The sequence below is a fragment of the Lolium rigidum genome, chromosome 1, assembly GCF_022539505.1.
Source record: "Lolium rigidum isolate FL_2022 chromosome 1, APGP_CSIRO_Lrig_0.1, whole genome shotgun sequence".
Classification (NCBI taxonomy): domain Eukaryota; kingdom Viridiplantae; phylum Streptophyta; class Magnoliopsida; order Poales; family Poaceae; genus Lolium; species Lolium rigidum.
Window position 1 is genome coordinate 323,682,679 of NC_061508.1, and position 20,431 is coordinate 323,703,109.

General features: G+C 43.7%; 1 protein-coding gene across 1 annotated transcript; it reads left to right on the top strand.

Moving 5' to 3' along the window:
- Nucleotides 1-1,295: 1,295 nt before the first annotated feature.
- Nucleotides 1,296-7,322, top strand: LOC124698833 (disease resistance protein PIK6-NP-like). Its single transcript, XM_047231252.1, has 3 exons — nucleotides 1,296-2,431; nucleotides 3,878-4,498; nucleotides 5,313-7,322. The coding sequence occupies exons 1-3, from the start codon at nucleotides 1,340-1,342 to the stop codon at nucleotides 7,128-7,130; spliced, it is 3,531 nt and encodes a 1,176-aa protein (XP_047087208.1). The 5' UTR covers nucleotides 1,296-1,339; the 3' UTR covers nucleotides 7,131-7,322.
- Nucleotides 7,323-20,431: the final 13,109 nt, after the last annotated feature.

Genomic DNA, 20,431 nt, shown 5'->3' on the forward strand with positions numbered 1-20,431 from the left:
GCCGGCGGAGCCTTCCGAACTCAACCCTCCGGCCGGATCACGAGTCCAGGGCCTCCGGTAGGTCCTCCTCTTCACGCAAGAGAGGCCCTAGGACCGCCGCCTTTATTCGGGCCGGACCCCCACGCCGGCCGACCATCCCGGGCTGGCCAACCCAACCCTCCACCGGCGACACCATCGCCGGCTTCCATGCACCTCCATCTCACCGCCGGATGGCGATGATAGATCAAAAATCCACCACCACCAACCGCAGGCCGACCCTCTCCGGCAAAGAAGAGGCCACCTCCTCCGTCAAACCCAAGGCTGCTGCCCCAGACGCCCTCGTGTCGCGGAAGATGCCCGAGATCGCCTCCACGCACCAACGAGAGGCGGGGGCGGATGGCATGGCGCAGACCGAGGGTCTGGCCGCCGCCCACCACCAACCCCTGCCGGAGTGCTGTGGGAAGCCGACGAGAAAAGGGAGACCGCAGCGCCGCCCATCCCACCCGCGCCGATCGGTCCGCCAGGGACAACCGACGGGAGGAGGGCCGCCGCCTCCGTCGCCCATCCCACGCGCGTCCTCCGCCAAGCATCGAGGAGGTGGGGATCCGGCCGCCGAACTCCACGCGGCGACGAGGAAGGGCCCCCGCCGCCGCCACGCCCCGAGGGACTTTGCCCCGGCGGCGCTACCGGCGGCGGCGGCGGCGGAGGGTGGGGTGCGGTAGGGTTAGGGTTGGGGCGGAGGGTTGGGGGCGGAGAGACTGGCGAGCTTTCTGAATCAGTCCTCTTTAAATGGGGAGAATTTCACTTCCCGGCCTCTGCACCAACCAGGGATGCACACAACCATTTGGCATGAGTACTAAGATTTTTAATCTTTGTTAAGATTAAAGCATAGTCCTCAAGATAAATTGCATGAGTACCAGAACTAGTCTGGGCCTCAAGTATAAATAGGAACCTAAATTCATCTCCGTGAGGATTTGAACTCAGGTGTTGGATTTGTACATCCACTCCCCCAACCAGTTGAGCTAGGCTCACTTCCTAGTGAGTCTGTGATGGCCCTCTGTCTTCGTTGACGGCTCCAAAACCAGTTGTGATAAATCTAATAGCGTACCACCACTTGTACGAAGATGTTAAGAAAGATAAGAAACAAAGATTTGGATGGATAGACATTGAAAAATAGTAGCTCCAGAGCCAATTAGCTGTTAAGTCGCTGGATGATTAATTTATTTCAAAATGTCGATGGGCCGAAACTTGCACATCTGTTTCACATTTAAGAAGGCCATCTCTTCTCAGTAGAAGCACAACTCATTCCAGTACTCGCAAGAATAAAACACCAGATCGAGAAAGCTAGCAGCTGCCAGCCATGGCGGACCTGGTAGTTGGGTTGGCCAAGACGGTGGTGGAGGGTGCGCTAACCAAGGCCCAGTCGGCGATTGAGGAGGAGTCCCAGCTGCGGGAGAGCGCGCAGCGAGACCTCGTGTTCATCACCGGCGAATTCGAGATGATGCACTCCTTCCTGAACGTCGCCACCAAGGAGCGCGTGGAGAACAAGGTGGTGATGACCTGGGTGCGGCAGGTCCGTGAGCTGGCCTACGATGTGGAGGACTGCATCGAGTTCGTCATCCACCTCGACAACAAGACCAGCTGCAGCTGGTGGTGGCGCAAGATGCCATCATGCATTGGGACGCCGCCCTCGGTGCTGGCGCTGGACGAGGCCGTCAATGATATTGAGCAGCTCAAGGCCAGGGTGGCGGACGTGAGCACCAGGAACGCGCGCTACAGCCTCATCAGCGACTCTGGCTCCAAGCCCGTCACGCAGCATCAGGCAGCCACGACCGGTGCCAGTGCCCTCAGCTCGACGGCATTCAACATGCTCGCCGAGGCGAGGGATGCCGCGAGGAGATGGCAAGGCCTAGGAGATCTCACCCAGTTGATCACCAACAAAGACAACACCAACGAACCTCTTCAGGTGATCTCTATTTGGGGAACAGGCAGTGATCTTGGGATAACCTCAATCATCAGGAAGGCATACAATGATCCAGAAATCAGTAAGAATTTTGCCTGTCGCTCATGGGTCCAGCTCATGCATCCTTTCGATCCCCATGAGTTTGTCCGTCGCTTCATGGCACAGGTATACACAAACGATTGCAAAGAACAAGGTGCCCGCGTTGGTGCACATGTCCTTGCAAAGATGAAGGTCAGCCAAGAATATCTCCTCGAAGAATTTGTGCAATTAGTCAACAACAAGACTTACCTCGTCGTCTTGGAGAACCTGACAGACATGGTGGTTTGGGATGCCGTGAGGACGTTCCTTCCTGACATGAAGAATGGCAGCTGGATCATCGTGTCCACGCAGCAATTAGAGATTGCAAGCTTGTGCGTCGGACACTCTTACCAGCCATTGGAGCTCAAGCAGTTCTCACCTGACCACTCAGTTTGTGCATTATTCAAAGAGGTAATTAAGCACCAAACATCATCGACTACCTTCAGCAGATATTTTAAAACTTTAAATTGTTATATTACTTTATATTTTTAATTGAACTTGAATAAAAATCTCAGCGTATATCTTTGAGCACTGCTAAACATGTCTCTGTCTTTGCTAGACACCATTATAATTCCCAACACACCACCTGCCTAAAAACGGAAAGTTTTGCACTTTAACTTAGTGCAAAACTTTCCGTTTTTTAGTTAGGTGGTGTGTTCTGGCAAATGTGCCACAAAATTATAATGGTACCTGGCAAAGACACAATCGAGCGGTGTGTTTCAGCAAATGGCAATCCCAGAAAATAACAATGTCCTATAGCAAATTTTCCATTTTAACAACAGTTTTATAAGTAGTATAACAATTAAATACAACTTTAGAACCTCCAATGCGCTTAATTAATTAGGCCAGGTCATAGAGAATTGATGAACACAGCTACATGTTTGTGCGTGGTCTAATCGCTTATACCTGAAGCATATAAAGTTAATCGCGTCAACAATGATTCTTTTCAGATGATGGTTAGAGTTTATTATTTACCATAATTAATAAATAAATTTCTCTGACACTGAATTTAACACCTACAGTCCTCTAGCTCATCCGTGATTGCAGATACATCACCCTAGCAAGAAAAAAATATAGGTTTTTTCTTCATAGTATATGCATAAACAGTCACTGAATATTTCATAAGTTGGCCAAGAACACATGATTTGTTTAGTTTGAGAGTTAGCTTCTTTACATTGGGTGAGTTCCGAAGGAAAACACATGAGAAATTAAGAGTCCAAGGATTAGGACACAACATCAAACCCATGCTAAATTCTAAAAAAATAAATTCTGATTCAGCCAAACTTGCCAAGAATATCAGGAAGGAGCTAATAATACGTGTACTGTGTCTGATTTATTGCCCACTAAAAAGCTTACAGATAAAAGTACTATATGTTTAGAGAACATTGGATATGGAAATCTATAAACCACACCACACAGAAGCAAAAGAGATCTATCCTCAGATCTCAACTCTATTAGTGCTAACTATGCTTTGAACAAACAATGGTTTTATTAGCTGTGGAGGTGTCCCAATATCGAGCCAGACAGAAACTGTCCGAACGATTTCCACAAAGTTTCCGTATTTCACAGGCAGAGAATTGCTCTTAAATGTTAAATTTTGAAAGAGAGATATCTCCAATTTTACTAGAAATCCTGTTCAAATGCACAAGTTAACATCTGACAGTTAACCGGTTTAACCGTGATAGACAACCATTTAATTCTACCAAGACTCCTTTTGTACCTCCTGGATTCTATAGTTTTTTGCAAGGATAAGCAAATTAGTATTTGAAGTTTATTATGCACCTTGAAAAAACAAAAAGGTTCTTTATGTACCTTGCGTCTTTCATTCCATGGTAACACCTCTCACCCCACCTGCAGGGTTCTCAAGACTACGGAAACAAAGAAGCGAAACGAATGGCATGCGAAGTGAGCCCACATTTGTCCTTGGAAGATATTCACTCCAACAATAAGCAAGAGATTCTTGAATGGATGACCAATTATCCCCTTGTTGGACGAGAGCCGCAAATGAATGAACTTGGCAGGTATACAGCAAGGGCACGTATGAACGATTCCCCAGTTATATCCGTTTGGGGGATAGCTGGCGTTGGGAAATCTTCTGTTGTTAGAAGCCTGTATTATGATAGAATGGTTAAGAGTAAACAGTTTAACAAGTACAGTTGGGTGGACGTATCACATCCATTCAATTTAAGGGATTTTTCAAGGAGCTTGATTTCAGATCATCACTCAGAAAAAGACCCAATTAAAGAATGCCGCGAGCTTCTGAGCCAACATCAGTGTCTCGTGGTTATTGATGATCTCCAGTCAAAAGAAGAATGGGACTTAATACAGGCTGCATTGGTATCAAGACCTTCTGCAAGTATTATCATTGTCATTACAACTGAAGCCAGCATCGCTACATATTGCACAAATAATGATGATCAAGTCTTTAATGTCAAAGGTCTAGAAGCTGATGCAGCCAAGGAGCTCTTCATGAAAGAGGTGAGTTTTCTTACAAGCTATATCATCTAGCATATTTTGTTTTGGAGCTATAGTATTGAGCGTTTCTTTCATGAACGTCCTCACAAACTTAACACTTCAGGCATGAGTTCATGCTCGGTCCTCAGAAGTTGTAGTATATAGTGTTTCTTTGATGAACATGTTATCATGTCCACTTGGAAAGAACAGAAAAGGGATACGACCATGTGTGAAGTACAAAATTTAATGCGACTTTTATGTACAAATTTTCATTTTTTTCAAGTGCAAATGTTAACTACGTTGTGTAACTAGACATATCATATGTACATATTTATAAATGTACCAAACATATTTTTATGAAGCTTTGAAAGATATTAATTTAATTAAGCAAGTAAACAACCAGCTATAAAATCACTGGGTGTAGACATAGTCTCTAACGAGCAATTTCGAAATTATTTTGTATGCTTGTTAATACAAATATGAAATAGTACATATATTGTGACTGCACTTTTCCTGATTATTGTTGTCATTTTCACCTAATAAAACTGAAAATAGTTTTCATGTAGTAGTTGTGAAATTTATAAAAGTACATCTAGTGGCATTTATTTGATATATAACCATTGTCTTTCCATACAGAAATAGGAGGCAACACGGTTATAGGATAACTTCGAAACATGCGGATAACTAATTTCGTTGTTGAACAAATTTATTGAACCGATCCATGCATTTACTGTACTATAATTGTTCCTGGATTGCTCACACTCTATCTGCGACAGAACCATGAGAATGCAATTAACGCTTACCATGATTAAGTAATCTTAAATTGTTTGAACAATAGGTACAGAGGAAGAATTCATCATCAGCTTTAATTGGCCACGATGCTACAGAGCTAGAAGAACTTATTTTCAAGTGTGGAGGTCTTCCCAAAGTAATTGTTTCTATAGCTTCCTTATTGGCCACACAGACAGTAACATTAATGGAGACAGTACGTTCGCTGAATGACAAATTTATGCACGATCTAGAGACCAATCCAGAGTATGATAGTCTGCGGGGCCTATTTGACTGGATGTATAATTACTTCCGTACTTGCCCAGATTCCCTCAAGCCATGTATCTTCTACCTATCAATTTTTCCTCGACGTCACAACATTCGGCGAAGGAGACTAGAGAGGAGGTGGATTGCAGAAGGTTACTCAAGAGACAGTGAAAAAGAATCAGCGGTGGATAAAGCAGAGAATTTCTTCTCCAGGCTGCTTGATCTGAGCATAATCCAGCGGAATCCAAAGTTTGTCACCACTGCATTCAGTGACACAAGGATGGTCGCGTGCCAGGTCAATGGCTTCATCCGGGAGTACATCGTGTCACGAGGAACGGAGGAGAACCTTGTGTTTGAACTTGGACCCAACTGTGTTCTATCCACCCAACGAACCGGGCGCCACCTTATCATATTGAAAGACTGGGATAGAGACATAATTGTGTTCGAGAGCATTGACTTTTCCCGGCTACGGTCACTGACAGTGCTTGGGAATTGGGAATCATTCTTCATCTCAAAAAACATGAGGCTACTTCGGGTGCTTGATCTGGAGGACGCATTGGGTGTGAAGGATGAAGATCTCAAGACCATGGTCAAGCGGGTGCTTCGCCTGAAGTTTCTCTCTTTACGGGGATGCAGTGAGATCTCCCGTCTGCCAAATTCACTAGGTGATCTCAGGCAGCTGCAGACTCTAGATGTGAGGCATACCTCCATAGTTGCATTGCCAAAGAGCATCGGCAAGTTACAAAAGCTGCAGTATGTCCGTGCCGGCACCAAAGTCTCAGCTTCAACGCCACCGGCCTTATATAGAAGGTTGCTAGAGTTCTGCACAGGTCGTGGCCTAGTTGGTGTTAAGGTGCCAAGAGGGATTGGTAAACTGACAGCGCTGCACACGCTTGGTGTTGTTAATGTTCGTGCTTCAGGAGGGAGGGCCATTGTGGAAGAGCTCAAGAAGCTGACCCAATTGCGCAAGCTCGGAGTATCTGGCATCAACAAGCGTAACAGCAAGAATTTCTTCTCTGCAATCTCATGTCTTCTGCATTTGGAATCCTTGTTAGTGCAGCTCGACGAGGGCAGTCAAAGTTGCTTGGATGACATCACCCTGCCTTGGGAGAACCTACAGAGTCTTACACTATATGGGCTCAAAGACAAGTTGCCACTAAGAAGCCCTCCACCAACAAAGCATCTTAGTAAGCTCAATAAGTTGGATCTGGAGATAGACACTTTACAGCAAGATGCCATGGATTTCCTAGGCAAGCTACCAGAGCTATGTATTGTACACCTTCGAGTCAAACAGCTTGGGGATGGTAAGCTCCATTTTTATTCCGAGCTAGAAGGTTTGGAGTTGGACACCTTCAAGAAGGTGAAGATTCTCGAGGTCACTTGCAGTTCCAGTTTAAATGTAACCTTTGGGTCAAAAGCTATGAAGAATCTTGAGCTGCTAAAGATTGACTGCTCCATCGCATCATATCAGCTTACTAGCATGGATCATCTGTGTGAACTGAACGAAGTATTGATCAAGGGTACCGATGATCAAGAAATCAAGAAAGCCCTCGAGGACCAGCTTGTCAACCATCCAAAGAACCCTGTGGTGAAGCTCGCTGGAGTGCCACAATTGTCTTGAAGGTCGGTATTTTTTCTGTTTATTTCCTTTTGGTTTCAATTATCACTACCTGGCCTGGATCCAACCTTTGCAATCCCTCGGTTGTTTGTATACCATAATTTAGATGGCTTGTGCGCTTATCGTTTTATAAACATGTATTTTGTATAAATATACTATCGGCAGTCATCTATGGGTATTTGGATTTGTGCTTACCTTCATTATGTGCTGTGATTGATATGTCATAAAAGAGTTAATTGGAGTGACAACTGCAATGATCTTAAAACTGACTATTATCTTAACCTGCTAATTCCTTGCTCATTTTCAGAGGATGTTAAGATTTTTTTTTGTTCATAATAAAAAAAATTCAGTTGTATGAATCAAATTGGGAATTTCATGGCAATATATGTACATATAGTTTAGTCTGCCGGAAATCTAAGGGGCGAATTAGTTGATGAGACATGCTGCAGCAAATGTTTCATCTCGCACATCCAAAATGTACTGCAACTATCAGGGGAAAAAAAAAGGAGAAGATGCACTTGCCCAATGCGCCGCTTGGCCGAAGGCAAGTCAGGTGGAAGAACTGCCAGCCCCATCGGCAGCAGTCCGGTCGCCGCCGTCGATGTGCCACCCGCACCGCATTCCAGTGTCCTGATCGCCGCCGTCGCCGGAGGGCCATCAGTCAGGCTGTCCTCCATGACTCCTCGAACGCGCACCGACCGGCGACCACCCGCCGTCACCGGAGGGCCATCAGTCAGGCTCCCCGGCGTGATTCCCCGAATCCAGAGTTGGATTTCTGTTTTTTCAGATGTCATCGCTGGACGAAGACGCATGGCACATGGCAGGCAGGTATTGCGGCGTTACGGGCCGCACTGCAAGGATGGGATGATGGGCCAAGCTGGCCCAGCATAGCCGACTTGCACGATCTCCAGGAATATGTGCTGATTTTGGACGTTTCTCAAAAAAAAATGTGCTGATTTGGAAGACGCTCGGCTATGGCTAGCAAATATGATCGAGTCCTTGAAAGAGGATGAGCGGACACGAGTTTTTGTGACAATGTGAGTGATCTGGCATTTGCTAGAAGGAAGGCGATTCATGAGCAGCAGTTCCAAAGGCCTTTATCTACGCACTGCTTTGTGGAGAAATTCTTAGACGATCTCGATCAGAGCGGGGCGTAGAAGCAGGTGACATCCAAGGTGACAACAGTGACCCCGGCTCCACGATGGATTGCTCCGCCAGCAGGGATGATCAAAATAAATGTTGATGCAGCCGTAAGTAAAGGGAGTGGCTGTGGCTCAATTGCAGCGGTGGCGCGCTCTGAAAACGCCTCTGCCGTGATCCTGGAGGGCAAGACAAATCCAGAAACCCTGGAGGTTTTGGCATGCAAAGAAGCTATTTCGTTAGCATGCGATATCAACGTCGTGTCAGTGCATGTGGCAAGTGATTGCTTGCGGGCGGTTCAAAGCATCAATGAAGGAACGAATGGTGTATACACTCACATTGTTCGGGAGATCACAGAAGCGAGAAGAAGTTTTCAGAAGTTTACCTTCGGCCATGAACTAAGGGAATCGAATAAAGAAGCACATAATCTAGCTAGGAGTGTAGTTTTAGATAATCCTGGTCGTTAGGTTTGGCTGTTAGACCTGCCTATGGGTCTGAACATCCCTGATTCTGTTACCGCTTAAACTTTAGCGGAGGCTAAAAAATGTGCTAATTTCGAAATTCTCAAAACAAAAAAAGGTGGAAAGTAAACAAAGGTTCTTCTTTGGAGCAAGCAGATCTCGAAACTTGAATCCCGAAACCTCATTTTAGAGAGTCTAGACAAAGTTGGAACCCCCCCCCCCCCCCCCCCCACAAAAAAAATTGCCCTCTCATCACGCCTGCCATATATACAAATATCTTTACTAAGTCAATCTGCCACACGCGTGATTGACGACACCAAAAATGTCAAATACATACAACACACTCTGAAATCACATTAGAAATCAATCGCACTTGCTGTCCGAAAACCACCAATCTAATTTCCATCTGGCTCACGACCCGTCTCCTTTGGATCCTTCTGCTAGGTCATCTGCCCGTCATCGAGTTTGCCTTTGGGCTGCAGTTTTGGTGCGGTAGAGGTTTGTCGGTGTGGACTTGGTCTTTGGTCTCTGGTTCAACCGAAGACAAGGCTCCCTTATCTTGGATAAGCTGGCGCTTCGACTTGACTTTTTTTTTTTGTGTGTGTTGTCTTCTATTGTGGGTTTTAGTATGCTCTTTTGCATGTGCGTGTTGTAACTAATGTTGTAACTTCTGGTCAGTTGCTGGTTTCGTTAATTTAAAGCCGGGCTGATTTTGAGCCTTCTGTCTTAGACGTAAGAGCATCTTCAGTCGTCTCCCCAACGAGGCCCCCAAACGCTTTTTTTTCATCCGGATGGATGAAAACGGCCTAGTCGCGTCCCCGGATCCTCTTTTTCGTCCGGATTTTGGCTTTCATCCATCTGGGGGAGCCCAGGCCATCCCTGGCCCTCCGGGGAGCGCTCGGAGACTCCGGACGAAACGAAACCGCGGGAAACGCCGAGATAACTTCCCGCGCGCCTGGTGGCCCCAACTTGTCGGCGAGAGAGACCGATCGTCGTCCTCATCGCATCGTCTTCCGCGCGCTGTAAAAGCCTGTCGCCTGTCAGTCTTCGCCGGACGCGTAGCTTCCACATGGCGACTTAATGCCGTCGCCTCCGTTTCACGTGCGTCGACCTCTATTTATCGCCGAACTACTGCGTCTGGCCGCATTCACCACGCCTCCGTCTCCCTGTTCTCAATCTTTCCCAATCTCGAGCGAGAGCTAGCGGCGATCACAATGGCGAACGACGGTGCTTCCAACAATGGCTTCGGCCTTTGCTCTCTCCACCAATGGAAGGGGCGGCTCCTCCACATGGCGGGCTACCCGGCGCCACCGGATTTCCGCGCGCCGGGAGGATGGTGACTCAGCGCGGGCGGCGTCCCGATCCCGCCGCCGCCGATGGGTCGCACCGCCCTGGAGGCGGAGATCGACGCGGTGCTCGTCACTCTCAGTGATGAGCAGCACGCAGAGGAGCGCTTCTGGCCGGGCCGGATGATACGTCCAATTTGCATCACTATTTTATATCATAATTTGCTGTTATTCATTGATATATTTCATATTGGGACACAATACTTATGTTATTTCATCTATTTTGCATGTTTCATCATTATTGGAGGATCGAACACCGGAGCCAGGATTCTGCTGGAAAAAGCACCGTCAGAACGCAATATTTCGGAAGATCAACTCTGGAAGAAAATTATACCAAAAATCCTATTTTTCAAGATGACGAAGGAAGCCAGAAGGAGGAGCCAGGAGCAGCCAGGGTGGGCCCACACCCTAGGGCGGCGCGGCCCGTGCCCCGGCCGCGCCGGCCGTGGTGTGGAGGGCCCACGACTCCTTTCGCCTCCTTTTCTTCGCCAAACCCTTCGTCCCGAAGACCTAAGCCACGAGAGGGTACCTCGCGAAGAGTTACGGCCCGCCTCGCGGGGCGGAGAACACCGGAGAGAAAAGAGCTCTCCGGCGGGCAGGAATCCGCCGGGGAAATTCCCTCCGGGAGGGGAAATCGACGCCATCGTCACCGTCATCGAGCTGGACATCATCGCCATCACCATCATCATCATCTCCACCATCATCACCGCCGTCATCACCGCTGGACACCGTCACCGCCATAGCAATTTGGGTTTGATCTTGATTGTTTGATAGGGGAAACTCTCCCGGTATCGATTTCTACTTGTTGTTGATGCTATTGAGTGAAACCATTGAACCAAGTTTATGTTCAGATTGTTATTCGTCATCATATCACCTCTGATCATGTTTCGTATGATGTCTCGTGAGTAGTTCGTTTAGTTCTTGAGGACATGGGTGAAGTCTAAATGTTAGTAGTGAACTATGGATGAGTAATATTCAATGGTGTGATATTTAAGTTGTGGTGTTATTCTTCTAGTGGTGTCATGTGAACGTCGACTACATGACACTTCACCATTTATGGGCCTAGGGGAATGCATCTTGTATTCGTTTGCCAATTGCGGGGTTGCCGGAGTGACAGAAACCTAAACCCCCGTTGGTATATCGATGCAGGGAGGGATCGCGGGATCTCGCAGTTTAAGGCTGTGGTTAGATTTAATTCTTAATTACTTTCTTGTAGTTGCGGATGCTTGCAAGGGGTATAATCACAAGTATGTATTAGTCCTAGGAAGGGCGGTACATTAGCATAGGTTCACCCACACAACACTTATCACAACAATGAAGATTATTTAGCCGTATGTAGCGAAAGCACTAGACTAAAATCCCGTGTGTCCTCAAGAACATTTGGTCATTATAAGTAAACAAACCGGCTTGTCCTTTGTGCTAAAAAGGATTGGGCCACTCGCTGCAATTATTACTCTCGCACCTTACATACTCGTACTTTATTTAACTGTTACATCAAACCCCCCTGAATACTTGTCTGTGAGCATTTACAGTGAATCCTTCATCGAAACTGCTTGTCAACACCTTCTGCTCCTCGTTGGGATCGACATTCTTACTTATCGAAGATACTACGATACACCCCCTATACTTGTGGGTCATCAAGACTATTTTCCGGCGCCGTTGCTCGGGGAGTGAAGCGCTATTGGTAAGTGGAATTGGTAAGGAAAACCTTCTATCGTTGTGCTGATTTTATTTCGCACTGGCTGCTATAAGTCATTATGGAGAGATCTTCTCTTCAATTTCTATTTGGGAAATCTACTACTACTGCAACGGTAGTGGATGAAGCGCCAGGTGAGGAAGTGATACCATATAAAATACCTATGAAAATTATTGAACGTGTTATGGATAACCGCTATGAAGGGGATGGAACTGTCCATCCTGGTGATCATTTACTTGTTTTTGCATGAATTATGCGGGTTATTCAAATGTGCAGGTATTGCTATGGATGAAGTGAGGAAGAAACTATTCTCTTTATCGCTGTCCGGTAAAGCGGCGCATTGGTATAAATTCTTGGATAATGGGGATTCTCTTGAATGGAATGATATTGTGCCCCGGTTTTATTCTAAGTTCTATCCTCCAAGTGAAATTCATAAGGATCGGAATCGCATATATAATTTTTGGCCTCATGATGGAGAGAGTATTGCCCAAGCTTGGGGAAGATTGAAGTATTTAATGCTCAAATGCCCCATTCATGAGCTTCCTGGTAATGTTATTATTGATAATTTCTATGCAAGACTTTCTTTTGAAGACAAGACCTTGCTGGATACTTCTTGTTCTGGATCATTCACGCGTAATAAGGAAGAGTTTAAAAGGGACCTTCTTGATCGAATCCAAGAAAATACTGAAGGATGGGAGAACGACAAAGATCGAGAATCAGGTATAATTTATGATTATAAATGCATTGAAGCTTTTATGGATACTGATAAATTTCGTAATATGAGTGCTACATATGGTCTTGATTCTCAAGTTGCTTGTAAATCTTTTTAAAGCTTTTGCCTCTCATTATGAATTGCCAAAGAAGAACTTTGATAAGTATCATGAACCATATAAAGATAAAATTGATTCATCTATTAATAAATGTGTTGTAGTTGAAACTGCCGATCATGTTATTCCCGAGGTTTATATTGAAAAAACTCCTTTCCCTGCTAAAATGAAGGAGTACTCTGTTATAAATAGTGCGGTTTATAAAAGTGAAAAGAAACTCGTAGAACCCGAAGAACAAATAAAAGTTGAACCTGCTGTTGCAATAGTTAAAGATCTTGTGATCGAAAATGTGGAGGATGGTCATATTATTTTCCGTGAAGATGCTTCTAATATTGTTTCACATCCTAATAAACCCAAACAAGCTAGTGTTCCTATGCTATCTCGTTAGAATTGGTGATCATTGCTATTATGGATTATGTGATATTGGTGCAAGTGTTAGTGCTATTCCGTATGAGCTTTACACGGAGATTATGCACGAAATTGATTCTTGTGAACTTGAAGATATTGATGTGGTTATTCAGCTGGCTAATAGAGAAACTATTTCTCCAATTGGTATTGTTCGAGATGTGGAAGTTTTATGCGGTAAGATTAAATATCCTGCTGACTTTTGGTACTTGGTTCTGCTGCTAGTGATTATTGTCCTATTATCTTTGGTAGACCTTTTCTAAATACTTGTGGAGCTATTATAGATTGCAAGAAAGAGAAAATTTTGACTAAATTTGTTGGTGAATCTTATGAGTTTAACTTCTCTAAATTTACTAAAACTCCTTATAAAGCTGATTTGCCTAGTAATGATATTAAAATGGAGCAATGTGCATCTATTGTTCTTGTTCCTAATAATCCTTTGCAGCAACATTTGGAGGATAGCGAGAGCGAAATTTTTAGGAAAGAAAGAGATGAGCTTGAGGAAATTTTTCTTCGCCAACCTATTCTCAAGCATGATTTACCGGTGGAAGATTTGGGTACAACACCGCCACCAAAGGAAGATCCTGTTTTTGATCTAAAGCCTTTACCTGATAATCTTAAATATGCTCATATTGATGATAAGAAAATATATCCTGTTATTATTAGTTCTAAGCTTTCGGAGATTGAGGAAGAAAGGTTATTGGAAATATTGAAGAAGCATCGAGGCGCTATTGGCTACACTCTTGATGATTTGAAGGGGATTTCTCCTTCTATTTGCCAACATGCTATTAATATGGAAGATGATGCAAAGCTCGTTGTTGAACCTCGGCGTCGTCTAATTCCAAAGATGAAGGAAGTGGTAAGGAATGAGGTATTACGACTTCTTGAAGTCGGTATTATATATCCTATTGTCGATAGTAGATGGGTTAGTCCTGTGCATTGCGTTCCCAAGAAAGGAGGTATGACTGTTGTGCCTAATGATAATGATGAGCTCATTCCTCAAAGAGTAGTTGTAGGGTATAGAATGTGCATTGATTTTCGAAAAGTTAATAAAGTTACTAAGAAAGATCATTACCCTTTACCATTTATTGATCAAATGCTAGAAAGATTGTCTAAAAATACTCATTTTTGCTTTCTTGATGGTTATTCTGGGTTCTCACAAATTGCTGTTAAAGCTAAAGATCAAGAGAAAACCACCTTTACTTGTCCCTATGGAACTTATGCTTATAGACGCATGCCTTTTGGTTTATGTAATGCTCCTGCTACTTTTCAAAGATGCATGTCTGCTATTTTTCATGGTTTTTGTGAAAGTATTGTAGAGGTATTCATGGATGATTTTTCCGTCTATGGGAATTCTTTTGATAGCTGCTTGCGAAACCTTGATAAAGTTTTGCAGAGATGTGAAGAAACTAACCTTGTTCTTAATTGGGAGAAGTGCCACTTTATGGTTAATGAAGGAATTGTATTGGGACATAAAATTTCTGAGAGAGGTATTGAAGTTGATAGAGCTAAAGTTGAAGCAATTGAGAAGATGCCTTATCCGAGGGATGTTAAAGGTATTCGTAGTGTTCTTGGTCATGCTGGGTTTTATAGGAGATTTATTAAAGATTTCTCTAAGATTTCAAAGCCTCTTACTAATCTTCTTCAAAAAGATGTACCATTTGTTTTTGATGATGATTGTAAGGAAGCGTTTGAAACTCTTAAGAAAGCCTTAACAACTCGCTCCTATAGTTGAACCCCCGATTGGAACTTACCCTTTGAAATTATGTGTGATGCTAGTGATTTTGTTGTAGGCGCTGTTCTTGGACAGCGAGTAGATAAAAAACTGAATGTTATTCATTATGCTAGTAAAACTCTTGATGCTTGCTCAAAGAAATTATGCTACAACCGAAAAGGAATTATTAGCTGTAGTTTTTGCTTGTGATAAATTTAGATCTTATATTGTTGATTCAAAAGTTACTATTCATACTGATCATGCTGCAATTAGATACCTAATGACAAAGAAAGATGCTAAGCCGAGGCTTATTAGATGGGTACTTCTTTTGCAAGAATTTGATTTACATATTGTAGATAGGAAAGGTGCTGATAATCCTGTTGCTTGATAATTTGTCTAGATTGGAAAATATTGCTTATGATCCTGTTCTCGTTAATGATAGTTTTCCAAATGAACAATTGGCTGTAATAAAGGTGAGCTCGCGAGACAGTCCTTGGTATGCTCGATTATGCTAACTTTATTGTTTCCAAGTACTTGCCTCCAACCTTTTCAGCTCAGCAGAGGAGGAAATTCTTTTATGACTTGAGGCATTATTTCTGGGATGACCCACACTTATATAAAGAAGGAGTGGATGGTATTATGCGAAGATGTGTTCCTGAGTATGAACAACAAGAAATATTGAGTAAATGTCATGGTAGTGCTTATGGAGGACATCACGCTGGAGAAAGAACCGCGCAAAAGGTTTTACAATCAGGTTTTTATTGGCCAACTCTCTTCAAGGATGCGAGAAAGTTTATTTTATCTTGTGATGAATGCCAAAGGGTTGGTAATATCTCCGGACGCAATGAAATGCCTATGAATTATACTCTTGTTATTGAACCGTTTGATTGTTGGGGATTTGACTTCATGGGACCTTTTACGTCTTCGGAAGGTAACACTCATATACTTGTTGCTGTTGATTATGTTACTAAATGGGTGGAGGCTATACCTACAAAAAGTGCCGATGGTGAGACCTCTTTAAGAATGCTCTTAGATATTATTTTTCCTAGATTTGGAGTACCTAGATATATTATGACTGATGGAGGTTCTCATTTTATTCATGGAGGTTTTAGAAAAACTCTTGCTAGGTATGGTATTAATCATAGAATTGCTTCTGCTTATCATCCTCAAACTAGTGGTCAAGTAGAGTTATCAAATAGAGAGATTAAATCTATTTTGGGAAAGACCGTTCATAAAACTAGAAAGAATTGGGCTAGTAAATTGAAGGATGCACTTTGGGCTTATAGAACTGCTTATAAAAATCCCATGGGAATGTCACCTTATAAAATGGTTTATGGGAAAGCTTGTCATTTACCTTTAGAACTAGAGCACAAAGCTTATTGGGCTGTTAGAGAATTAAATAAAGATCCGAAACTTGCCGGTGATAAGAGGTTGTTGCAATTGAGTTCTCTAGATGAATGGAGAAGTGAAGCTTATGAAAATGCTAAACTCTTTAAAGAGAAAGTTAAAAAATGGCATGATAGGAGGATCATCAAAAGAGAATTTTAATATTGGGGATAAAGTCCTATTGTATCGGTCTCGTCTCAGATTCTTTGCAGGGAAATTACTCTCGAAATGGGAAGGACCATATGTTGTCGAGGAGGTGTATCGTTCGAGAGCAATCAAAATTAGCTCTCTCCAAGGCAATGCTACGCAAGTGGTGAATGGACAAAGACTCAAGCATTATATCTCGGGTGATTCTTATAATGTTGATGTTGATATTATTCAAGTGGAAACACCGGAGGCCTACATCAAAGGGCAAATTGACAGTCCGCCAGAACTCGACTTCGAATAGGTAACAGTACTGGTAATGAAAAGTACGCAATTTACTTTCCGAACTATATTTTTGCTGTTTTTGGAAAATATGAGAAATCACGAGTTCGAAACGGAGTGGAAAGGACGCACGAGGGGGTGCCACCATAGGCGGCGCGGCCTGACCTGGGCCCGCGCCGGCCTATGGTTTGGCCGCCCGTCGCTCCTTTCCGACTACGGTTCGATCCGGTATTTTCCTTATTTCGCGAAAATATTTGCTATATAATCTCCCGGACCCCGGAGGTCCGTATATCGTGTTTTCGACGTGTTTTGTTTCGAGCTGTTTCGCCAGGATTTGTTTCGGATCTAGAGTCATCATGTCTTCGTCGGAAACTCCGAAGGACGGCTCCGGCAAGGATGTTGGCAACTTGTACATGGAGGAGCTGAAGATGCACCCCAAGGAGTTGCTTGCTCGTTGAAGGAGAAGCTGCAGGTCAAGGATGTCCGGGGTCCTAAAGGAGAAGGAAGCACGGAAGACAGGATGGAGAAGTTAGAACAAGAGGTTTTCAAGTACAAGAAGATGGCTGAGCGTGAGGTGGATATCTTCCACGGGATTGTGTCCGAACTCATTGCTTGAACATGAGAAGGAAGCGCAAAGCTTTGGAGCGACATCCTCTCGCTTCACGACACCACCAACAAGCTCCAAGCACAACTCTATGATTTTCAGAATCAGAACTGTGAGTATGAAAACAGGTTTAAATACATAAGCCGTGCTGGGATCCCCGAGACCAAGACGTCGTTTCTTGATGGAGAGCCTCTTCCTTGGAAGTTTGATGACAGGAGTTCATCACCACCATCGCCGCAGGAGTAATTCATCATCGGTATTGGCATCCCCTTGGTTTGTTCCAAGCTTGGGGAGTGCCGCGGTATCACATTATCACTACCTTTTACTTTTATTGTCAAGTAGTGTCATATCATGAGTAGGGAAGTTATCATATAAGATGGGTTGCGTTTGGAAGTATCTCTCCTTTAGTTGGTTGTCTATGTATCCCTTGGTGTGAGTTATCGTTATGGAATATTAATGAGAAGTCTTATCATTTACATATTGCACATCTTATTTTAGTTTGCAATCTTTACTATATGATTCACCTTGTTGTTAGTATTGGTATCACTTTGGGAGCATTGAATAAATCTATTTGGTTTTGGCAAACTTAGCATGGGTCAATAGCAACAACACTTTAAGGTTTAAATAGAAAAGAGAAATACATGTAGATGTTTCATTGTCTTTCTTGTTAGCTCATAGCTTATTATTCTGAAGTTAAAATTGTTTGTGCTTACAAGGAAGATGCATGATTGTTTCTATCACATGTATATTTGTTTGTTTCCCTCGACTCTTATGCTTGCTAATTAACCTTGCTAGCCAAAGACCTGTACTGAGAGGGAATACTTCTCGTACATCCAAACCTTAACCCAAACCTATGCCATTTGTGTCCACCATACCTACCTACTACATGTTATTTTCTGCCATTCCAAGTAAATACTTCATGTGCTACCTTTAAACAATTCAAAACTTAGTATCTCTTATTTGTGTTAATGTTTCATAGCTCATGAGGAAGTATGTGGTGTTTTATCTTTCAATCTTGTTGGGCAACTTTCACCAATGGACTAGTGGCTACATCCGCTTATCCAATAATTTCGCAAAAAGAGCCGGCAATGGGATTCCCGATCCCAAATTAATTAAACTAAATAGACACTCCTCCATGGTATGTGATTGATGGACGGCACCGAAGGATTCGGTTAGCCATGGCTTGTGTAAGCAAAGGTTGGGGGGAGTGTCATCATCATAATAAAACTAAAGTAAAAAGGCACTCCTTCATGGTATGAGATTGTTGGCAGGCACCCGAGGATTCGGTTAGCCATGGTTTGTGAAAGAAAGGTAGGAAGGAGTGCCACACAAAATGAAAATAATATGGGAGCCGCTCTTAGGAGGTTGTCTGGCAAGGGGGTTAGAGTACCCGCTACCAGTCGTTGACAACAACAAACACTTCTCAAAATGTTACTTTTACTCTCTTTATATGATTTCAAAACTGAAAAAGCTCTAGCACATGATTTAATCCCTGCTTCCCTCTACGAAGGGCCTGTCTTTTACTTTATGTTGAGTCAGTAAACCTATTTCCCTCCATCTCAAGCAAGCATTTGAGTAGTTGTGATCAAACCATTATATTGTGATTTGCTACATCATGTCTTTTATTCTTCTTTGTTTAGTACAAGTTTTATTTGAATGAATATAGCTCTGCAAGTTATCAATGACCATTAGAAGACCATTATGATTGAGTATGCAAGTTGTGCCTTATAAACTCTAACATGAGAGCGCTGCTCAATAAGATAAATATAATCTGCTAGTTGTTCTCTGACCAAGAACGAAGTTTGCCATCACCAATCATGATTTCTCATGCACCTTTACTTGAGATTACCCTATACTTGTTTCAATATGAGTTATAAGAGGTTGTCTACTATAATGTCCTGTGTGAATGAATATGATGCTTCTTGTCCGTATTTTATTTATCGACTCTTCACTCCATAAACATGTGGTCATGTCTATCGAGCTCAGTTCGCTTGGGGACAAGCGAAGTCTAAGCTTGGGGGAGTTGATACGTCCAATTTGCATCACTATTTTATATCATAATTTGCTGTTATTCATTGATATATTTCATATTGGGACACAATACTTATGTTATTTCATCTATTTTGCATGTTTCATCATTATTGGAGGATCGAACACCGGAGCCGGGATTCTGCTGGAAAAAGCACCGTCGTAACGCAATATTTCGGAAGATCAAATCTGGAAGGAAATTATACCAAAAATCCTATTTTTCAAGATGACGAAGGAAGCCAGAAGGAGGAGCCAGGAGCAGCCAGGGTGGGCCCACACCCTAGGGCGGCGTGGCCCAGGCCCTGGCCGCGCCGGCCTGTGGTGTGGAGGGCCCACGACTCCTTTCGCCTCCTTTTCTTCGCCAAACCCTTCGTCCCGAAGACCTAAGCCACAGAGGGTACCTCGCGAAGAGTTACAGCCGCCTCGCGCGGGCGGAGAACACCAGAGAGAAAAAGAGCTCTCCGGCGGGCAGGAATCCGCCCGGGAAATTCCCTCCGGGAGGGGGAAATCGACGCCATCGTCACCGTCATCGAGCTGGACATCATCGCCATCACCATCATCATCATCTCCACCATCATCACCGCCGTCATCACCGCTGGACACCGTCACCGCCATAGCAATTTGGGTTTGATCTTGATTGTTTGATAGGGGAAACTCTCCCGGTATCGATTTCTACTTGTTGTTGATGCTATTGAGTGAAACCATTGAACCAAGTTTATGTTCAGATTGTTATTCGTCATCATATCACCTCTGATCATGTTCCGTATGATGTCTCGTGAGTAGTTCGTTTAGTTCTTGAGGACATGGGTGAAGTCTAAATGTTAGTAGTGAACTATGGATGAGTAATATTCAATGGTGTGATATTTAAGTTGTGGTGTTATTCTTCTAGTGGTGTCATGTGAACGTCGACTACATGACACTTCACCATTTATGGGCCTAGGGGAATGCATCTTGTATTCGTTTGCCAATTGCGGGGTTGCCGGAGTGACGAAACCTAAACCCCCGTTGGTATATCGATGCGGGAGGGATCGCGAGGATCTCGCAGTTTAAGGCTGTGGTTAGATTTAATTCTTAATTACTTTCTTGTAGTTGCGGATGCTTGCAAGGGGTATAATCACAAGTATGTATTAGTCCTAGGAAGGGCGGTACATTAGCATAGGTTCACCCACACAACACTTATCACAACAATGAAGATTATTTAGCCGTATGTAGCGAAAGCACTAGACTAAAATCCCGTGTGTCCTCAAGAACGTTTGGTCATTATAAGTAAA